Source organism: Salmo salar, chromosome 08, assembly GCF_965601325.2.
Source record: "Salmo salar chromosome 08, fSalSal1, whole genome shotgun sequence".
NCBI lineage: Eukaryota > Metazoa > Chordata > Actinopteri > Salmoniformes > Salmonidae > Salmo > Salmo salar.
The window spans coordinates 37,752,501-37,773,452 of record NC_138298.1 but is presented as its reverse complement, the minus strand read 5'-3'; the positions used below and the strand labels follow the sequence as shown (position 1 = coordinate 37,773,452).

Genomic DNA, 20,952 nt, shown 5'->3' with positions numbered 1-20,952 from the left:
CATCATCAGACCAGATGGTATTTTACCCCAGGAGAGGGTGTTCTACAGTACAGTACATCATCAGACCAGATGGTATTTTACCCCAGGAGAGGGTGTTCTACAGTACAGTACATCATCAGACCAGATGGTATTTTACCCCAGGAGAGGGTGTTCTACAGTACAGTACATCATCAGACCAGATGGTATTTTACCCCAGGAGAGGGTGTTCTACAGTACAGTACATCATCAGACCAGATGGTATTTTACCCCAGGAGAGGGTGTTCTACAGTACAGTACATCATCAGACCAGATGGTATTTTACCCCAGGAGAGGGTGTTCTACAGTACAGTACATCATCAGACCAGATGGTATTTTACCCCAGGAGAGGGTGTTCTACAGTACATCATCAGACCAGATGGTATTTTACCCCAGGAGAGGGTGTTCTACAGTACAGTACATCATCAGACCAGATGGTATTTTACCCCAGGAGAGGGTGTTCTACAGTACAGTACATCATCAGACCAGATGGTATTTTACCCCAGGAGAGGGTGTTCTACAGTACAGTACATCATCAGACCAGATGGTATTTTACCCCAGGAGAGGGTGTTCTACAGTACAGTACATCATCAGACCAGATGGTATTTTACCCCAGGAGAGGGTGTTCTACAGTACATCATCAGACCAGATGGTATTTTACCCCAGGAGAGGGTGTTCTACAGTACAGTACATCATCAGACCAGATGGTATTTTACCCCAGGAGAGGGTGTTCTACAGTACATCATCAGACCAGATGGTATTTTACCCCAGGAGAGGGTGTTCTACAGTACATCATCAGACCAGATGGTATTTTACCCCAGGAGAGGGTGTTCTACAGTACAGTACATCATCAGACCAGATGGTATTTTACCCCAGGAGAGGGTGTTCTACAGTACAGTACATCATCAGACCAGATGGTATTTTACCCCAGGAGAGGGTGTTCTACAGTACAGTACATCATCAGACCAGATGGTATTTTACCCCAGGAGAGGGTGTTCTACAGTACAGTACATCATCAGACCAGATGGTATTTTACCCCAGGAGAGGGTGTTCTACAGTACATCATCAGACCAGATGGTATTTTACCCCAGGAGAGGGTGTTCTACAGTACAGTACATCATCAGACCAGATGGTATTTTACCCCAGGAGAGGGTGTTCTACAGTACAGTACATCATCAGACCAGATGGTATTTTACCCCAGGAGAGGGTGTTCTACAGTACATCATCAGACCAGATGGTATTTTACCCCAGGAGAGGGTGTTCTACAGTACAGTACATCATCAGACCAGATGGTATTTTACCCCAGGAGAGGGTGTTCTACAGTACAGTACATCATCAGACCAGATGGTATTTTACCCCAGGAGAGGGTGTTCTACAGTACAGTACATCATCAGACCAGATGGTATTTTACCCCAGGAGAGGGTGTTCTACAGTACATCATCAGACCAGATGGTATTTTACCCCAGGAGAGGGTGTTCTACAGTACATCATCAGACCAGATGGTATTTTACCCCAGGAGAGGGTGTTCTACAGTACAGTACATCATCAGACCAGATGGTATTTTACCCCAGGAGAGGGTGTTCTACAGTACAGTACATCATCAGACCAGATGGTATTTTACCCCAGGAGAGGGTGTTCTACAGTACATCATCAGACCAGATGGTATTTTACCCCAGGAGAGGGTGTTCTACAGTACATCATCAGACCAGATGGTATTTTACCCCAGGAGAGGGTGTTCTACAGTACATCATCAGACCAGATGGTATTTTACCCCAGGAGAGGGTGTTCTACAGTACATCATCAGACCAGATGGTATTTTACCCCAGGAGAGGGTGTTCTACAGTACAGTACATCATCAGACCAGATGGTATTTTACCCCAGGAGAGGGTGTTCTACAGTACAGTACATCATCAGACCAGATGGTATTTTACCCCAGGAGAGGGTGTTCTACAGTACAGTACATCATCAGACCAGATGGTATTTTACCCCAGGAGAGGGTGTTCTACAGTACAGTACATCATCAGACCAGATGGTATTTTACCCCAGGAGAGGGTGTTCTACAGTACAGTACATCATCAGACCAGATGGTATTTTACCCCAGGAGAGGGTGTTCTACAGTACAGTACATCATCAGACCAGATGGTATTTTACCCCAGGAGAGGGTGTTCTACAGTACATCATCAGACCAGATGGTATTTTACCCCAGGAGAGGGTGTTCTACAGTACAGTACATCATCAGACCAGATGGTATTTTACCCCAGGAGAGGGTGTTCTACAGTACAGTACATCATCAGACCAGATGGTATTTTACCCCAGGAGAGGGTGTTCTACAGTACATCATCAGACCAGATGGTATTTTACCCCAGGAGAGGGTGTTCTACAGTACATCATCAGACCAGATGGTATTTTACCCCAGGAGAGGGTGTTCTACAGTACATCATCAGACCAGATGGTATTTTACCCCAGGAGAGGGTGTTCTACAGTACAGTACATCATCAGACCAGATGGTATTTTACCCCAGGAGAGGGTGTTCTACAGTACAGTACATCATCAGACCAGATGGTATTTTACCCCAGGAGAGGGTGTTCTACAGTACAGTATATCATCAGACCAGATGGTATTTTACCCCAGGAGAGGGTGTTCTACAGTACAGTACATCATCAGACCAGATGGTATTTTACCCCAGGAGAGGGTGTTCTACAGTACATCATCAGACCAGATGGTATTTTACCCCAGGAGAGGGTGTTCTACAGTACAGTACATCATCAGACCAGATGGTATTTTACCCCAGGAGAGGGTGTTCTACAGTACATCATCAGACCAGATGGTATTTTACCCCAGGAGAGGGTGTTCTACAGTACATCATCAGACCAGATGGTATTTTACCCCAGGAGAGGGTGTTCTACAGTACAGTACATCATCAGACCAGATGGTATTTTACCCCAGGAGAGGGTGTTCTACAGTACATCATCAGACCAGATGGTATTTTACCCCAGGAGAGGGTGTTCTACAGTACAGTACATCATCAGACCAGATGGTATTTTACCCCAGGAGAGGGTGTTCTACAGTACAGTACATCATCAGACCAGATGGTATTTTACCCCAGGAGAGGGTGTTCTACAGTACATCATCAGACCAGATGGTATTTTACCCCAGGAGAGGGTGTTCTACAGTACAGTACATCATCAGACCAGATGGTATTTTACCCCAGGAGAGGGTGTTCTACAGTACATCATCAGACCAGATGGTATTTTACCCCAGGAGAGGGTGTTCTACAGTACAGTACATCATCAGACCAGATGGTATTTTACCCCAGGAGAGGGTGTTCTACAGTACAGTACATCATCAGACCAGATGGTATTTTACCCCAGGAGAGGGTGTTCTACAGTACAGTACATCATCAGACCAGATGGTATTTTACCCCAGGAGAGGGTGTTCTACAGTACATCATCAGACCAGATGGTATTTTACCCCAGGAGAGGGTGTTCTACAGTACATCATCAGACCAGATGGTATTTTACCCCAGGAGAGGGTGTTCTACAGTACATCATCAGACCAGATGGTATTTTACCCCAGGAGAGGGTGTTCTAGCAGTACATCATCAGACCAGATGGTATTTTACCCCAGGAGAGGGTGTTCTACAGTACATCATCAGACCAGATGGTATTTTACCCCAGGAGAGGGTGTTCTACAGTACAGTACATCATCAGACCAGATGGTATTTTACCCCAGGAGAGGGTGTTCTACAGTACAGTACATCATCAGACCAGATGGTATTTTACCCCAGGAGAGGGTGTTCTACAGTACATCATCAGACCAGATGGTATTTTACCCCAGGAGAGGGTGTTCTACAGTACATCATCAGACCAGATGGTATTTTACCCCAGGAGAGGGTGTTCTACAGTACAGTACATCATCAGACCAGATGGTATTTTACCCCAGGAGAGGGTGTTCTACAGTACAGTACATCATCAGACCAGATGGTATTTTACCCCAGGAGAGGGTGTTCTACAGTACATCATCAGACCAGATGGTATTTTACCCCAGGAGAGGGTGTTCTACAGTACAGTACATCATCAGACCAGATGGTATTTTACCCCAGGAGAGGGTGTTCTACAGTACAGTACATCATCAGACCAGATGGTATTTTACCCCAGGAGAGGGTGTTCTACAGTACAGTACATCATCAGACCAGATGGTATTTTACCCCAGGAGAGGGTGTTCTACAGTACATCATCAGACCAGATGGTATTTTACCCCAGGAGAGGGTGTTCTACAGTACATCATCAGACCAGATGGTATTTTACCCCAGGAGAGGGTGTTCTACAGTACAGTACATCATCAGACCAGATGGTATTTTACCCCAGGAGAGGGTGTTCTACAGTACAGTACATCATCAGACCAGATGGTATTTTACCCCAGGAGAGGGTGTTCTACAGTACATCATCAGACCAGATGGTATTTTACCCCAGGAGAGGGTGTTCTACAGTACATCATCAGACCAGATGGTATTTTACCCCAGGAGAGGGTGTTCTACAGTACATCATCAGACCAGATGGTATTTTACCCCAGGAGAGGGTGTTCTACAGTACATCATCAGACCGGATGGTATTTTACCCCAGGAGAGGGTGTTCTACAGTACAGTACATCATCAGACCAGATGGTATTTTACCCCAGGAGAGGGTGTTCTACAGTACAGTATATCATCAGACCAGATGGTATTTTACCCCAGGAGAGGGTGTTCTACAGTACATCATCAGACCAGATGGTATTTTACCCCAGGAGAGGGTGTTCTACAGTACATCATCAGACCAGATGGTATTTTACCCCAGGAGAGGGTGTTCTACAGTACATCATCAGACCAGATGGTATTTTACCCCAGGAGAGGGTGTTCTACAGTACAGTACATCATCAGACCAGATGGTATTTTACCCCAGGAGAGGGTGTTCTACAGTACATCATCAGACCAGATGGTATTTTACCCCAGGAGAGGATGTTCTACAGTACATCATCAGACCAGATGGTATTTTACCCCAGGAGAGGGTGTTCTACAGTACAGTACATCATCAGACCAGATGGTATTTTACCCCAGGAGAGGGTGTTCTACAGTACATCATCAGACCAGATGGTATTTTACCCCAGGAGAGGGTGTTCTACAGTACAGTACATCATCAGACCAGATGGTATTTTACCCCAGGAGAGGGTGTTCTACAGTACAGTACATCATCAGACCAGATGGTATTTTACCCCAGGAGAGGGTGTTCTACAGTACAGTACATCATCAGACCAGATGGTATTTTACCCCAGGAGAGGGTGTTCTACAGTACATCATCAGACCAGATGGTATTTTACCCCAGGAGAGGGTGTTCTACAGTACATCATCAGACCAGATGGTATTTTACCCCAGGAGAGGGTGTTCTACAGTACAGTACATCATCAGACCAGATGGTATTTTACCCCAGGAGAGGGTGTTCTACAGTACATCATCAGACCAGATGGTATTTTACCCCAGGAGAGGGTGTTCTACAGTACAGTACATCATCAGACCAGATGGTATTTTACCCCAGGAGAGGGTGTTCTACAGTACAGTACATCATCCCGATGCTGAGGCCGAGTTATGTGTGTCCTTTACAGATCTCCATGGTACACACACACAAACACACACTATCATGCTCTCTCTCTCTCTCTGTCTCTCTCTCTCTGCTTCTCTCTCTCTCTCTGCTCCTCTCTCTCTCACTCTCTGTCTCTCTCTCTCTCTTTCTCTCTCCCTCTTTCTCTCTCACTCCCTCTTTCTGTCGCTCTTACCAGTAGCGTGTCACACCCCCCCACGATGCTGAGGCCCAGGCCCAAGTGTCCTTTACAGATCTCTATGGTGCTGTCAACGCCGGGTATTATGGGACAGCTCAGGAGGTCAGGGGTCAGAGCGGAGCCCGTTGGCCAATCAGATCGCCCGCTAGAGGAGGAGGCGTTCCTGGCAGTGCCGACGGAAGAGTGGGGAGGAATGGGGGGATGGGAGGAAGAGACATGGATGGAGGGATGGAGAAAAGAGGAGAGAGAGATGGAGGGATGGATGGAGGAAGATGAGGAGTCCCCACCCATGGGTCCCTGAGCCATCTGCGTCAGAGCGGCTTTATTCCTGATCAAAACAATAACATCTCTGTTAGACATCAAAGTCGCCATCTTGGAAATATAATGAAGTAATCGGTGGTCACAACTGATTAATGGTCCTCGTATTGAAAATGAGTAAATCCATAATAGTTACTATATTTCAAACACAGTAAAATCACATGACTTAACACCAGTCAAATGACTTTGATATGGTTTGATACAAACTCTTCTACAGGAAACGTCAACAGGGGGCGTCTCAACAGCGTGTAGTGTAATGCCATTTACTGTGTAGTGTGTTGGTTCTGTACTGTACCTGGTGAGGAGGATCTGGACTTTAGAAGGAGCACTGTTGAGGATGGCTGTAGCGTTCTGGTGACTACGACCATACAGGATCTGACCGTTGATCTACAACCAGGACATAATATATAATACATTACTACTATATCTGACAGTACTGTATGTTAGTGGCTGAGGTCCTCTACAACACTGTTGAGGATGGCTGTAGCGTTCTGGAGACTACGACCATACAGGATCTGACCGTTGATCTACAACCAGGACATAATATATAATACATTACTACTATATCTGACAGTACTGTATGTTAGTGGCTGAGGTCCTCTACAACACTGTTGAGGATGGCTGTAGCTTTCTGGTGACTACGACCATACAGGATCTGACCGTTGATCTACAACCAGGACATAATATATAATACATTACTACTATATCTGACAGTACTGTATGTTAGTGGCTGAGGTCCTCTACAACACTGTTGAGGATGGCTGTAGCGTTCTGGTGACTACGACCATACAGGATCTGACCGTTGATCTACAACCAGGACATAATATATAATACATTACTACTATATCTGACAGTACTGTATGTTAGTGGCTGAGGTCCTCTACAACACTGTTGAGGATGGCTGTAGCGTTCTGGTGACTACGACCATACAGGATCTGACCGTTGATCTACAACCAGGACATAATATATAATACATTACTACTATATCTGACAGTACTGTATGTTAGTGGCTGAGGTCCTCTACAACACTGTTGAGGATGGCTGTAGCGTTCTGGTGACTACGACCATACAGGATCTGACCGTTGATCTACAACCAGGACATAATATATAATACATTACTACTATATCTGACAGTACTGTATGTTAGTGGCTGAGGTCCTCTACAACACTGTTGAGGATGGCTGTAGCGTTCTGGTGACTACGACCATACAGGATCTGACCGTTGATCTACAACCAGGACATAATATATAATACATTACTACTATATCTGACAGTACTGTATGTTAGTGGCTGAGGTCCTCTACAACACTGTTGATGATGGCTGTAGCGTTCTGGTGACTACGACCATACAGGATCTGACCGTTGATTTACAACCAGGACATAATATATAATACATTACTACTATATCTGACAGTACTGTATGTTAGTGGCTGAGGTCCTCTACAACACTGTTGAGGATGGCTGTAGCGTTCTGGTGACTACGACCATACAGGATCTGACCGTTGATCTACAACCAGGACATAATATATAATACATTACTACTATATCTGACAGTACTGTATGTTAGTGGCTGAGGTCCTCTACAACACTGTTGAGGATGGCTGTAGCGTTCTGGTGACTACGACCATACAGGATCTGACCGTTGATCTACAACCAGGACATAATATATAATACATTACTACTATATCTGACAGTACTGTATGTTAGTGGCTGAGGTCCTCTACAACACTGTTGAGGATGGCTGTAGCGTTCTGGTGACTACGACCATACAGGATCTGACCGTTGATCTACAACCAGGACATAATATATAATACATTACTACTATATCTGACAGTACTGTATGTTAGTGGCTGAGGTCCTCTACAACACTGTTGAGGATGGCTGTAGCGTTCTGGTGACTACGACCATACAGGATCTGACCGTTGATCTACAACCAGGACATAATATATAATACATTACTACTATATCTGACAGTACTGTATGTTAGTGGCTGAGGTCCTCTACAACACTGTTGAGGATGGCTGTAGCGTTCTGGTGACTACGACCATACAGGATCTGACCGTTGATCTACAACCAGGACATAATATATAATACATTACTACTATATCTGACAGTACTGTATGTTAGTGGCTGAGGTCCTCTACAACACTGTTGAGGATGGCTGTAATGTTCTGGTGACTACGACCATACAGGATCTGACCGTTGATCTACAACCAGGACATAATATATAATACATTACTACTATATCTGACAGTACTGTATGTTAGTGGCTGAGGTCCTCTACAACACTGTTGAGGATGGCTGTAGCGTTCTGGTGACTACGACCATACAGGATCTGACCGTTGATCTACAACCAGGACATAATATATAATACATTACTACTATATCTGACAGTACTGTATGTTAGTGGCTGAGGTCCTCTACAACACTGTTGAGGATGGCTGTAGCGTTCTGGTGACTACGACCATACAGGATCTGACCGTTGATCTACAACCAGGACATAATATATAATACATTACTACTATATCTGACAGTACTGTATGTTAGTGGCTGAGGTCCTCTACAACACTGTTGAGGATGGCTGTAGTGTTCTGGTGACTACGACCATACAGGATCTGACCGTTGATCTACAACCAGGACATAATATATAATACATTACTACTATATCTGACAGTACTGTATGTTAGTGGCTGAGGTCCTCTACAACACTGTTGAGGATGGCTGTAGCGTTCTGGTGACTACGACCATACAGGATCTGACCGTTGATCTACAACCAGGACATAATATATAATACATTACTACTATATCTGACAGTACTGTATGTTAGTGGCTGAGGTCCTCTACAACACTGTTGAGGATGGCTGTAGCGTTCTGGTGACTACGACCATACAGGATCTGACCGTTGATCTACAACCAGGACATAATATATAATACATTACTACTATATCTGACAGTACTGTATGTTAGTGGCTGAGGTCCTCTACAACACTGTTGAGGATGGCTGTAGCGTTCTGGTGACTACGACCATACAGGATCTGACCGTTGATCTACAACCAGGACATAATATATAATACATTACTACTATATCTGACAGTACTGTATGTTAGTGGCTGAGGTCCTCTACAACACTGTTGAGGATGGCTGTAGCGTTCTGGTGACTACGACCATACAGGATCTGACCGTTGATCTACAACCAGGACATAATATATAATACATTACTACTATATCTGACAGTACTGTATGTTAGTGGCTGAGGTCCTCTACAACACTGTTGAGGATGGCTGTAGTGTTCTGGTGACTACGACCATACAGGATCTGACCGTTGATCTACAACCAGGACATAATATATAATACATTACTACTATATCTGACAGTACTGTATGTTAGTGGCTGAGGTCCTCTACAACACTGTTGAGGATGGCTGTAATGTTCTGGTGACTACGACCATACAGGATCTGACCGTTGATCTACAACCAGGACATAATATATAATACATTACTACTATATCTGACAGTACTGTATGTTAGTGGCTGAGGTCCTCTACAACACTGTTGAGGATGGCTGTAGCGTTCTGGTGACTACGACCATACAGGATCTGACCGTTGATCTACAACCAGGACATAATATATAATACATTACTACTATATCTGACAGTACTGTATGTTAGTGGCTGAGGTCCTCTACAACACTGTTGAGGATGGCTGTAGCGTTCTGGTGACTACGACCATACAGGATCTGACCGTTGATCTACAACCAGGACATAATATATAATACATTACTACTATATCTGACAGTACTGTATGTTAGTGGCTGAGGTCCTCTACAACACTGTTGAGGATGGCTGTAGCGTTCTGGTGACTACGACCATACAGGATCTGACCGTTGATCTACAACCAGGACATAATATATAATACATTACTACTATATCTGACAGTACTGTATGTTAGTGGCTGAGGTCCTCTACAACACTGTTGAGGATGGCTGTAGCGTTCTGGTGACTACGACCATACAGGATCTGACCGTTGATCTACAACCAGGACATAATATATAATACATTACTACTATATCTGACAGTACTGTATGTTAGTGGCTGAGGTCCTCTACAACACTGTTGAGGATGGCTGTAGCGTTCTGGTGACTACGACCATACAGGATCTGACCGTTGATCTACAACCAGGACATAATATATAATACATTACTACTATATCTGACAGTACTGTATGTTAGTGGCTGTGGTCCTCTACAACACTGTTGAGGATGGCTGTAATGTTCTGGTGACTACGACCATACAGGATCTGACCGTTGATCTACAACCAGGACATAATATATAATACATTACTACTATATCTGACAGTACTGTATGTTAGTGGCTGTGGTCCTCTACAACACTGTTGAGGATGGCTGTAATGTTCTGGTGACTACGACCATACAGGATCGACGCTTCGCCGAGTGCCTGGACACAGCTCTTAACCGTGGTATATTGGCCATATATCACAAACCTCCTGAGGTGCCTTATTGCTGTTATAAACATCCTAAATATATGGGGGGGTTGGTGGGATTTAATCATAGAGGTGGATAGAGGGTCCTTCTTTGTATCTGGCCATCATAGAGGTGGATAGAGGATCCTTCTTTGTATCTGGCCATCATAGAGGTGGATAGAGGGTCCTTCTTTGTATCTGGCCATCATAGAGGTGGATAGAGGGTCCTTCTTTGTATCTGGCCATCATAGAGGTGGATAGAGGATCCTTCTTTGTATCTGTGCCATAATGTATTCTGTGACAGCATGGGCAGCTCCATTCAGGGCTGTCTGCATTGAAACTTCTACGAGTCAGTAAAACAAACTGAAAGAGGGGCATACTGCCACCTGCAGTGTGGTGTCTCTTTCTCTAATCTCTCACACACACTGACTCACCTCCAGTAGCTCATCTCCCACCAGTATCCGTCCATCTCGCCCCGCTGCTCCCTGGGGGTCGACCCCAGCCACGTAGACACCGAGGTGGGCTCTGGAACCATCCCTGTCTTCCGTCAGGCTGAGACCCAGACCAGGAACCAGACCCTGTCCCCGGGCCTCCGTGCTAGTGACTCCCCTGGGACTCTTCTCCAGCTCTATAATATGGAGCTCACCTGGCAGACCGCCATACCTGGACATCATCTTCTCTGTGAGGGGGGGAGAAGAAAAGATAGAAAGCAGTAGAGATATAGAGAAAGAGAGAGAATGAAACACAAAAGGGTTGAAGTAGGAAATGAAGGCTGTGTCCACCTTTAGAATCATCGCCATATTTATTATTCTAGTTCAATCCCCTCCTGTCAGTGTCTAGGAGACTAGTGGTTATTCCTGTTCAATCCCCTCCTGTCAGTGTCTAGGAGACTAGTGGTTATTCCTGTTCAATCCCCTCCTGTCAGTGTCTAGGAGACTAGTGGTTATTCCTGTTCAATCCCCTCCTGTCAGTGTCTAGGAGACTAGTGGTTATTCCTGTTCAATCCCCTCCTGTCAGTGTCTAGGAGACTAGTGGTTATTCCTGTTCAATCCCCTCCTGTCAGTGTCTAGGAGACTAGTGGTTATTCCTGTTCAATCCCCTCCTGTCAGTGTCTAGGAGACTAGTGGTTATTCCTGTTCAATCCCCTCCTGTCAGTGTCTAGGAGACTAGTGGTTATTCCTGTTCAATCCCCTCCTGTCAGTGTCTAGGAGACTAGTGGTTATTCTGTTCAATCCCCTCCTGCAGTGTCTAGGAGACTAGTGGTTATTCTGTTCAATCCCCTCCTGTCAGTGTCTAGGAGACTAGTGGTTATTCCTGTTCAATCCCCTCCTGTCAGTGTCTAGGAGACTAGTGGTTATTCCTGTTCAATCCCCTCCTGTCAGTGTCTAGGAGACTAGTGGTTATTCCTGTTCAATCCCCTCCTGTCAGTGTCTAGGAGACTAGTGGTTATTCCTGTTCAATCCCCTCCTGTCAGTGTCTAGGAGACTAGTGGTTATTCCTGTTCAATCCCCTCCTGTCAGTGTCTAGGAGACTAGTGGTTATTCCTGTTCAATCCCCTCCTGTCAGTGTCTAGGAGACTAGTGGTTATTCCTGTTCAATCCCCTCCTGTCAGTGTCTAGGAGACTAGTGGTTATTCCTGTTCAATCCCCTCCTGTCAGTGTCTAGGAGACTAGTGGTTATTCCTGTTCAATCCCCTCCTGTCAGTGTCTAGGAGACTAGTGGTTATTCCTGTTCAATCCCCTCCTGTCAGTGTCTAGGAGACTAGTGGTTATTCCTGTTCAATCCCCTCCTGTCAGTGTCTAGGAGACTAGTGGTTATTCCTGTTCAATCCCCTCCTGTCAGTGTCTAGGAGACTAGTGGTTATTCCTGTTCAATCCCCTCCTGTCAGTGTCTAGGAGACTAGTGGTTATTCCTGTTCAATCCCCTCCTGTCAGTGTCTAGGAGACTAGTGGTTATTCCTGTTCAATCCCCTCCTGTCAGTGTCTAGGAGACTAGTGGTTATTCCTGTTCAATCCCCTCCTGTCAGTGTCTAGGAGACTAGTGGTTATTCCTAGTTCAATCCCCTCCTGTCAGTGTCTAGGAGACTAGTGGTTATTCCTAGTTCAATCCCCTCCTGTCAGTGTCTAGGAGACTAGTGGTTATTCCTGTTCAATCCCCTCCTGTCAGTGTCTAGGAGACTAGTGGTTATTCCTGTTCAATCCCCTCCTGTCAGTGTCTAGGGGACTAGTGGTTATTCCTGTTCAATCCCCTCCTGTCAGTGTCTAGGAGACTAGTGGTACTTTCTGGCAGGCCTATAATGATGTGTGTGTGTGTGTGTGTGTGTGTGTGTGTGTGTGTGTGTGTGTGTGTGTGTGTGTGTGTGTGTGTGTGTGTGTGTGTGTGTGTGTGTGTGTGTGTGTGTGTAGGTGCGTGCGTGTGTGTGTGTAGGTACGTGCGTGCGTGCGTGCGCGCGTGTGTAACCCACTCCAGCTGTCGTCTTCCTTGTCTCTCAGTGTGATTGGTGCAGAGACAGTTGTGGGGCTTCTCCTGACCGTCCTATTGGCTGTTGGCTGAAGACGCAGGGACAAAACACAGGAATACAGGGTGTGTTGAAAACAAACACACCCCATATATACACACATGTAGACAGGTCTGTATTACTGTTAGTGAGAGGCTGCATAAGTGCAGTATATCAATAAAGGGTATGTCTGTTTTTAGGGTTATGGTTAGGGGGGGGACACAAACCGTCACACACACACAGGTGTACAAACCTTAAAGGGAGTAGGGGTGAAGGGGTTGGCGGGGGAGAGACTAAGGAACAGACCACTGTGACTCTCTGGCATCTATATACAGACCACACAGGAAATACACACCACGTACAGAGTAGAGAGTACAGAGTACAGACGTATAAGGTATAGTTCTGTCTCTATGAGGAAAACACATGGGAATCAACAACACAGACTAGACATGACACAACAACCTCACGACTACCAGCACGTGTCTCGTACAAAGAGTTGGATAGAATATGCACCTGTTTTAGCATTGACAGCATCATTGATGTGCCCTCTAGCCAACTCTATGTTCTAGTACACAAAACATAGAGTTGCCAAGCTGTTCTATATTCTAACATCAAATGCTATGGTACACAGATCCACATTCTACACAGAATATATATCATATTCTAATACAGAAATGGGAAGACACACAGAATTACAAACCCTGTTGTTCAGTGAGTCCCTGTGTGATGCTGAGGCTTGCCTCTCATGGTTGGAGAGCACAGGAGACGACTGACGGGAAGAAGATATGAAACACAGAAGACAGAGAGACGTCACATGATATCAGAGGACTTGTATGTGCATGCATGCGTACATGTGAGTGGCAGTTCTAAACCAAACCAACCTGTGATTTGTGTTGTCCAGTCTGTACCAGGAAGACAACAGGGTCTCCAGCACTACGGATGGCCTCCACTGCCTGCTCATGACTGGCATCTCTCAGATCCATGCATCCTACCTGATCAATCAGCAATTAATCAACCAATCAAATGCATTCCTGAAGCCCTTTTTACATCAGCAGTGCGTTACAGTTAATCGGCCTAGACTTCAAAGAGCAAGCAGAAGAAGAAGCAGAAGAAGCAGAAGCAGAAGAAGCAGAAGCAGAAGAAGCAGTAGAAGCAGAAGAAGCAGAAGCAGAAGAAGCAGAAGCAGAAGAAGAAGAAGAAGCAGAAGATGACGATGAAGATGAAGAATAATCAAGTGATGTGTGGCCAGGAAAACTCACCAGAAGGAAGAAACACACACCTCTTTAATGACCACTCATCACAAACATATACACACACAACCCCCCCCCCCCATCCTCTCCCCTCTCCTCTCTCCCTACCTCCAGTATCCTGTCTCCAGTCTTCAGGGTGCCGTTGTGTCCAGCAGGGCTGTCTGGTGTGATGTGTTTAATGAACACTCCTCTCATCACCTCTCCACTGCTCAGCCTGCTGCCCATCCCTCTACCTCCCATGATACTGATACCCAGAGACTGGCCTGAAGAACGCATCAACTTGACCCTGCATGGAGGGGGCAGGGGTGGAGAGAGCGAGAGAGTAAGAGAGAGGGGGTAAGGGAGAGAAGGGTAGAGAGAGAGAAATATGGGTAGAGAGAGAGGGGGGGAGAGAGCGAGAGAGTGAGAGAGAGGGGGTAAGGGAGAGAAGGGTAGAGAGAGAGAAATAGGGGTAGCGAGAGAGGGGGGGAGGGAGAGAGATAGAGAGAGAGAGAGAGCGAGAAAGGGGTAGAGAGAGAAAAATAGGGGTAGAGAAAGGGAGAGAGAGAAAGAGAGAAAGAAAGGGTTAGTGTGTGTATGTGTGTAACCTATCCATCCCTCTACCTCCCATGGTAATGACGCACAGGGACTGGTCTGAAGAACGCATCAACTGGACCCTGCAAAGGAGAGAGAGACTGGCCAATCAGACACTGGGAGAGAGAGAGAGAGAGAGAGAGAGAGAGAGAGAGAGAGAGAGAGAGAGAAGAGAGAGAGAGAGAGAGAGAGAGAGAGAGAGAGAGAGAGAGAGAGAGAGAGAGAGAGAGAGAGAGAGAGAGAGAGAGAGAGAGAGAGAGAGAGACTGGCCTGGCAGCTTGACCAACCAGACATTGTGGGAGAGAGAGAGAAAGAAAGAGTGAGAAAGTGGGATATGCGTCAACAGCAACCTTGGGAAAATCCTCTGCATTATCATAAAACAGCAGACTTGTACATTTCCTCAGTGAAAACAATGTACTGAGCAAGTGCGCAATTGGCTTTTTACCAAATTACCGTAAAACAGACAAACAAACAAAACAAAGGCAAAGTATTGTCAATCTTTGTTGATTTCAAAAAAGCTTTTGACTCAATTTGGCATGAGAGTCTGCTATACAATGGAAAGTGGTGTTGGGGGAAACACATACGACATTATAAAATCCATGTACACAAACAACAAGTGTGCAGTTAAAATGGGCAAAAAACACACATTTCTTTCCACAGGGCCGTGGGGTGAGACAGGGATGCAGCTTGAGCCCCACCCTCTTCAAAATATTGAGACTCTGCATGCAGAATTCTGCAAAAATGTCCTCTGTGTACAATATAAAATACAAAATAATTCATGCAGAGCAGAATTAGGCCGATATCCGCTAATTATCAAAATCCAGAAAAGAGCCGTTAAATTCTACAACCACCTAAAAGGAAGTGATTCCCAAACCTTGCATAACAAAGCCATCACCTACAGAGAGATGAACCTGGAGAAGAGTCCCCTAAGCATGCTGGTCCTGGGGATCTGTTCACAAACACAAACACCTGACCACTGTCACTGACCCAAACTTAAGGAAAGCTTTGACAATATACAGACTCAGTGAGCATAGCCTTGCTATTGAGAGAGGCTGCTGTAGGTTGACCTGGCTCTCAAGAGAAACTGAGCTGCACTTCCTAACCTTCTGCCAAATGTATGAACCTATTAGAGACACATATTTCCCTCAGATAACACAGACCCACAAAGAATTTGAAACAAATCCAATTTTGATAAATTCCCATATCTTTTGGGTGAAATACCACAGTGTGCCATCACAGCAGCAATATTTGTGACCTGTTGCCACAAGAAAAGGGCAACCAGATAAGAACAAACAACATTGTAAATACAATCCATATTTATGTTTATACACTGCTCAAAAAAATAAAGGGAACACTTAAACGACACAATGTAACTCCAAGTCAATCACACTTCTGTGAAATCAAACTGTCCACTTAGGAAGCAACACTGATTGACAATAAATTTCACATGCTGTTGTGCAAATGGAATAGACAACAGGTGGAAATTATAGGCAATTAGCAAGACACCCCCAATAAAGGAGTGGTTCTGCAGGTGGGGACCACAGACCACTTCTCAGTTCCTATGCTTCCTGGCTGATGTTTTGGTCACTTTTGAATGCTGGCGGTGCTTTCACTCTAGTGGTAGCATGAGACGGAGTCTACAACCCACACAAGTGGCTCAGGTAGTGCAGCTCATCCAGGATGGCACATCAATGCGAGCTGTGGCAAGAAGGTTTGCTGTGTCTGTCAGCGTAGTGTCCAGAGCATGGAGGCGCTACTAGGAGACAGGCCAGTACATCAGGAGACGTGGAGGAGGCTGTAGGAGGGCAACAACCCAGCAGCAGGACCGCTACCTCTGCCTTTGTGCAAGGAGGAGCAGGAGAAGCACTGCCAGAGCCCTGCAAAATGACCTCCAGCAGGCCACAAATGTGCATGTGTCTGCTCAAACGGTCAGAAACAGACTCCATGAGGGTGGTATGAGGGTCCGACGTCCACAGGTGGGGGTTGTGCTAATAGCCCAACACCGTGCAGGACGTTTGGCATTTGCCAGAGAACACCAAGATTGGCAAATTCACCACTGGCGCCCTGTGCTCTTCACAGATGAAAGCAGGTTCACACTGAGCCCGTGACAGACGTGACAGAGTCTGGAGACGCCATGGAGAACGTTCTGCTGCATGCAACATCCTCCAGCATGACCGGTTTGGCGGTGGGTCAGTCATGGTGTGGGGTGGCATTTCTTTGGGGGGCCGCACAGCCCTCCATGTGCTCGCCAGAGGTAGCCTGACTGCCATTAGGTACCGAGATGAGATCCTCAGACCCCTTGTGAGACCATATGCTGGTGCGGTTGGCCCTGGGTTCCTCCTAATGCAAGACAATGCTAGACCTCATGTGGCTGGAGTGTGTCAGCAGTTCCTGCAAAAGGAAGGCATTGATGCTATGAACTGGCCCGCCCGTTCCCCAGACCTGAATCCAATTGAGCACATCTGGGACATCATGTCTCGCTCCATCCACCAACGCCACATTGCACCACAGACTGTCCAGGAGTTGGCGGATGCTTTAGTCCAGGTCTGGGAGGAGATCCCTCAGGAGACCATCTGCCACCTCATCAGGAGCATGCCCAGGCATTGTAGGGAGGTCATACAGGCATGTGGGGGCCACACACACTACTGAGCCTCATTTTGACTTGTTTTAAGGACATTACATCAAAGTTGGATCAGCCTGTAGTGTGGTTTTCCACTTTAATTTTGAGTGTGACTCCAAATCCAGACCTCCATGGGTTGATAAATTGGATTTCCATTGATTATTTTTGTGTGATTTTGTTGTCAGCACATTCAACTATGTAAAGAAAAAAGTATTTAATAAGATTATTTCTTTCATTCAGATCTAGGATGTGTTATTTAAGTGTTCCCTTTATTTTTTTGAGCAGTATATATTTTCCCTTTTGTACTTTAACTATTTGCACATGGTTACAACACTGTACAGTGTATTCGGAAAGTATTCAGACCCCTTGACTTTTTCAAATTGTTGTTAGGTTACAGACTTATTCTAAAATTGATTAAATTAAAAAAAATCCTTGCCAATCTACACACAATACCCCATAATGACAAAGTGAAAACAGGTTTTTAGAAATGTTTGCAAATTAAAGTGTTCAGACCCGTTGCTATGAGACTCGAAATTGAGCTCAGGTGCATCCTGTTTCCATTGATCAGCCTTGAGATGTTTCTACAACTTGATCGGAGTCCACCTGGGGTAAATTCAATTGATTGGACATGATTTGGAAAGGCACACACCTGTCTATATAAGGTCCCACAGATTGACAGTGCATGTCAGAGCAAAAACCAAGCCATGAGGTCGAAGGAATTGTCCGTAGAGCTCCGAGACAGGATTGTGTCAAGGCACAGATCTGGGGAAGGGTACCAAAAAATGTCTGCAGCATTGAAGGTCCCCAAGAACACAGTGGCCTTCATCATTCTTAAATGGAAGAAGTTTGGAAGCACCAAGACTCTTCCTAGGGCTGGCCGCCTGGCCGGCCAAACTGAGCAATCGGGGGAGAAGGGCTTTCGTCAGGGAGGTGACCATAACATTTAACATTTAAGTAATTTAGCAGACGCTCTTATCCAGAGCGACTTACAAATTGGTGCATTCAACCTATGATATCCAGTGGAACAACCACTTTACAATAGTACATCTAAATCTTTTAGGGGAGGGGGGGGTTAGAAGGATTACTTTGTCCTATCCCAGGTATTCCTTAAAGAGGTGGGGTTTCAGGTGTCTCCGGAAGGTGGTGATTGACTTTGCTGTCCTGGCGTCGTGAGGGAGCTTGTTCCACCATAGGGGTGCCAGAGCAGTGAACAGTTTTGACTGGGCTGAGCGGGAACTGTGCTTCCTCAGTGGTAGGGGGGCCAGCAGGCCAGAGGTGGATGAGCGCAGTGCCCTAGTTTGGGTGTAGGGACTGATCAGAGCCTGAAGGTACGGAGGTGCCGTTCCCCTCACGGCTCCGTAGGCCAGCACCATGGTCTTGTAGCGGATGCGAGCTTCAACTGGAAGCCAGTGGAGTGTGCGGAGGAGCGGGGTGACGTGAGAGAACTTGGGAAGGTTGAACACCAGACGGGCTGCGGCATTCTGGATGAGTTGTAGGGGTTTAATGGCACAGGCAGGGAGCCCAGCCAACAGCGAGTTGCAGTAATCCAGACGGGAGATGACAAGTGCCTGGATTAGGACCTGCGCCGCTTCCTGTGTGAGGCAGGGTCGTACTCTGCGAATGTTGTAGAGCATGAACCTACAGGATCGGGTCACCGCCTTGATGTTAGTGGAGAACGACAGGGTGTTGTCCAGGGTCACGCCAAGGTTCTTAGCACTCTGGGAGGAGGACACAATGGAGTTGTCAACCGTGATGGCGAGATCATGGAACGGGCAGTCCTTCCCCGGGAGGAAAAGCAGCTCCGTCTTGCCGGGGTTCAGCTTGAGGTGGTGATCCGTCATCCACACTGATATGTCTGCCAGACATGCAGAGATGCGATTCGCCACCTGGTTATCAGAAGGGGGAAAGGAGAAGATTAATTGAGTGTCGTCTGCATAGCAATGATAGGAGAGACCATGTGAGGATATGACAGACCCAAGTGACTTGGTGTATAGCGAGAATAGGAGAGGGCCTAGAACTGAGCCCTGGGGGACACCAGTGGTGAGAGCACGTGGTGCGGAGACAGATTCTCGCCACGCCACCTGGTAGGAGCGACCTGTCAGGTAGGACGCAATCCAAGCGTGGGCCGCACCGGAGATGCCCAGCTCGGAGAGGGTGGAGAGGAGGATCTGGTGGTTCACAGTATCAAAGGCAGCAGATAGGTCTAGAAGGATGAGAGCAGAGGAGAGAGTATTAGCTTTAGCAGTGCGGAGAGCCTCCGTGACACAGAGAAGAGCAGTCTCAGTTGAATGACCAGTCTTGAAACCTGACTGATTTGGGTCAAGAAGGTCATTCTGAGAGAGATAGCAAGAGAGCTGGCCAAGGACGTCACGTTCAAGAGTTTTGGAGAGAAAAGAAAGAAGGGATACTGGTCTGTAGTTGTTGACATCGGAGGGATCGAGTGTAGGTTTTTTCAGAAGGGGTGCCTGATGGTTCTTGGTCATCTCCCTGACCACCTCCCTGACCAGAGTTCCTCTGTGGATATGAGAGAACCTTCCTGAAGGACAACCATCTCTGCAGCACTCCACCAATCAGGCCTTTATGATAGAGTGGCCAGACGGAAGCCACTCCTCAGTAAAAGGCACATGACAGCCCGCTTGGAGTTTGCCAAAAGGCACCTTAAGACTCTCAGACAATGAGAAACAAGATTCTCTGTTCTGATGAAACCAAGATTGAACACTTTGGCCTGAATGCCAAGCATCACGTAAAGACGAAACCTGGCACCATCCTTACCGTGAAGCATGGTGCTGGCAGCATCATGCTGTGGGGATGTTTTTCAATGGCAGGGACTGGGAGACTAGTCAGGATAGAGGGAAAGATGAACGGAGAAAAGTACAGAGATCCTTGATGAAAACCTGCTCCAGAGCCGCTCAGGACCTCAGTCTGGGGCAAAGGTTCTCCTTCCAATAGAACAACGACCCTAAGCACACAGCCAAGACAACGCAGGAGTGGCTATGGGACAAGTCTCTGAATGTCCTTGAGTGGCCCAGCCAGAACCCGGACTTGAACCCGATCGAACATCTCTGGAGAGACCTGAAAATAGCTGTGCAGCGACGCTCCCCATCCAACCTGACAGAGCTTCAGAGGATCTGCAGAGAAGAATGGGAGAAACTCCCCAAATACACCTGTGCCAAGCTTGTAGCGTCATACCCAGGAAGACTCAAGGATGTAATTACTACAAAATGTGCTTCAACAAAGTACTGAGTAAAGGGTCTGAATTCTTATTGAAATGTGATATTTCCATTTTTTTATGTTTTAGAAATTTGCTAAAAAATCTAAAAACATGTTTCTGCTTCGTCGTTATGGGGTGTTTGTGATGTCATTGTGGTGCATTGTGTTTAGAATGATGAGGGG

At 46.3% G+C, this 20,952-nt stretch overlaps 1 protein-coding gene across 1 annotated transcript in view; it reads right to left on the bottom strand.

Annotated features, from left to right (window-relative positions):
* LOC106595071 (multiple PDZ domain protein) overlaps positions 1-20,952 on the bottom strand; it is a 134,612-nt gene that overhangs the window by 38,809 nt on the left and 74,851 nt on the right. The window contains exons 22-29 of the mRNA XM_082978287.1: positions 14,475-14,652; positions 13,998-14,108; positions 13,817-13,885; positions 13,370-13,441; positions 13,084-13,168; positions 11,054-11,298; positions 6,437-6,528; positions 5,821-6,151 (exon numbers count right to left, since the gene is read on the bottom strand). Coding sequence (XP_082834413.1) covers positions 5,821-6,151; positions 6,437-6,528; positions 11,054-11,298; positions 13,084-13,168; positions 13,370-13,441; positions 13,817-13,885; positions 13,998-14,108; positions 14,475-14,652 — 1,183 coding nt within the window. The remainder of the gene's footprint in view (positions 1-5,820; positions 6,152-6,436; positions 6,529-11,053; positions 11,299-13,083; positions 13,169-13,369; positions 13,442-13,816; positions 13,886-13,997; positions 14,109-14,474; positions 14,653-20,952) is intronic.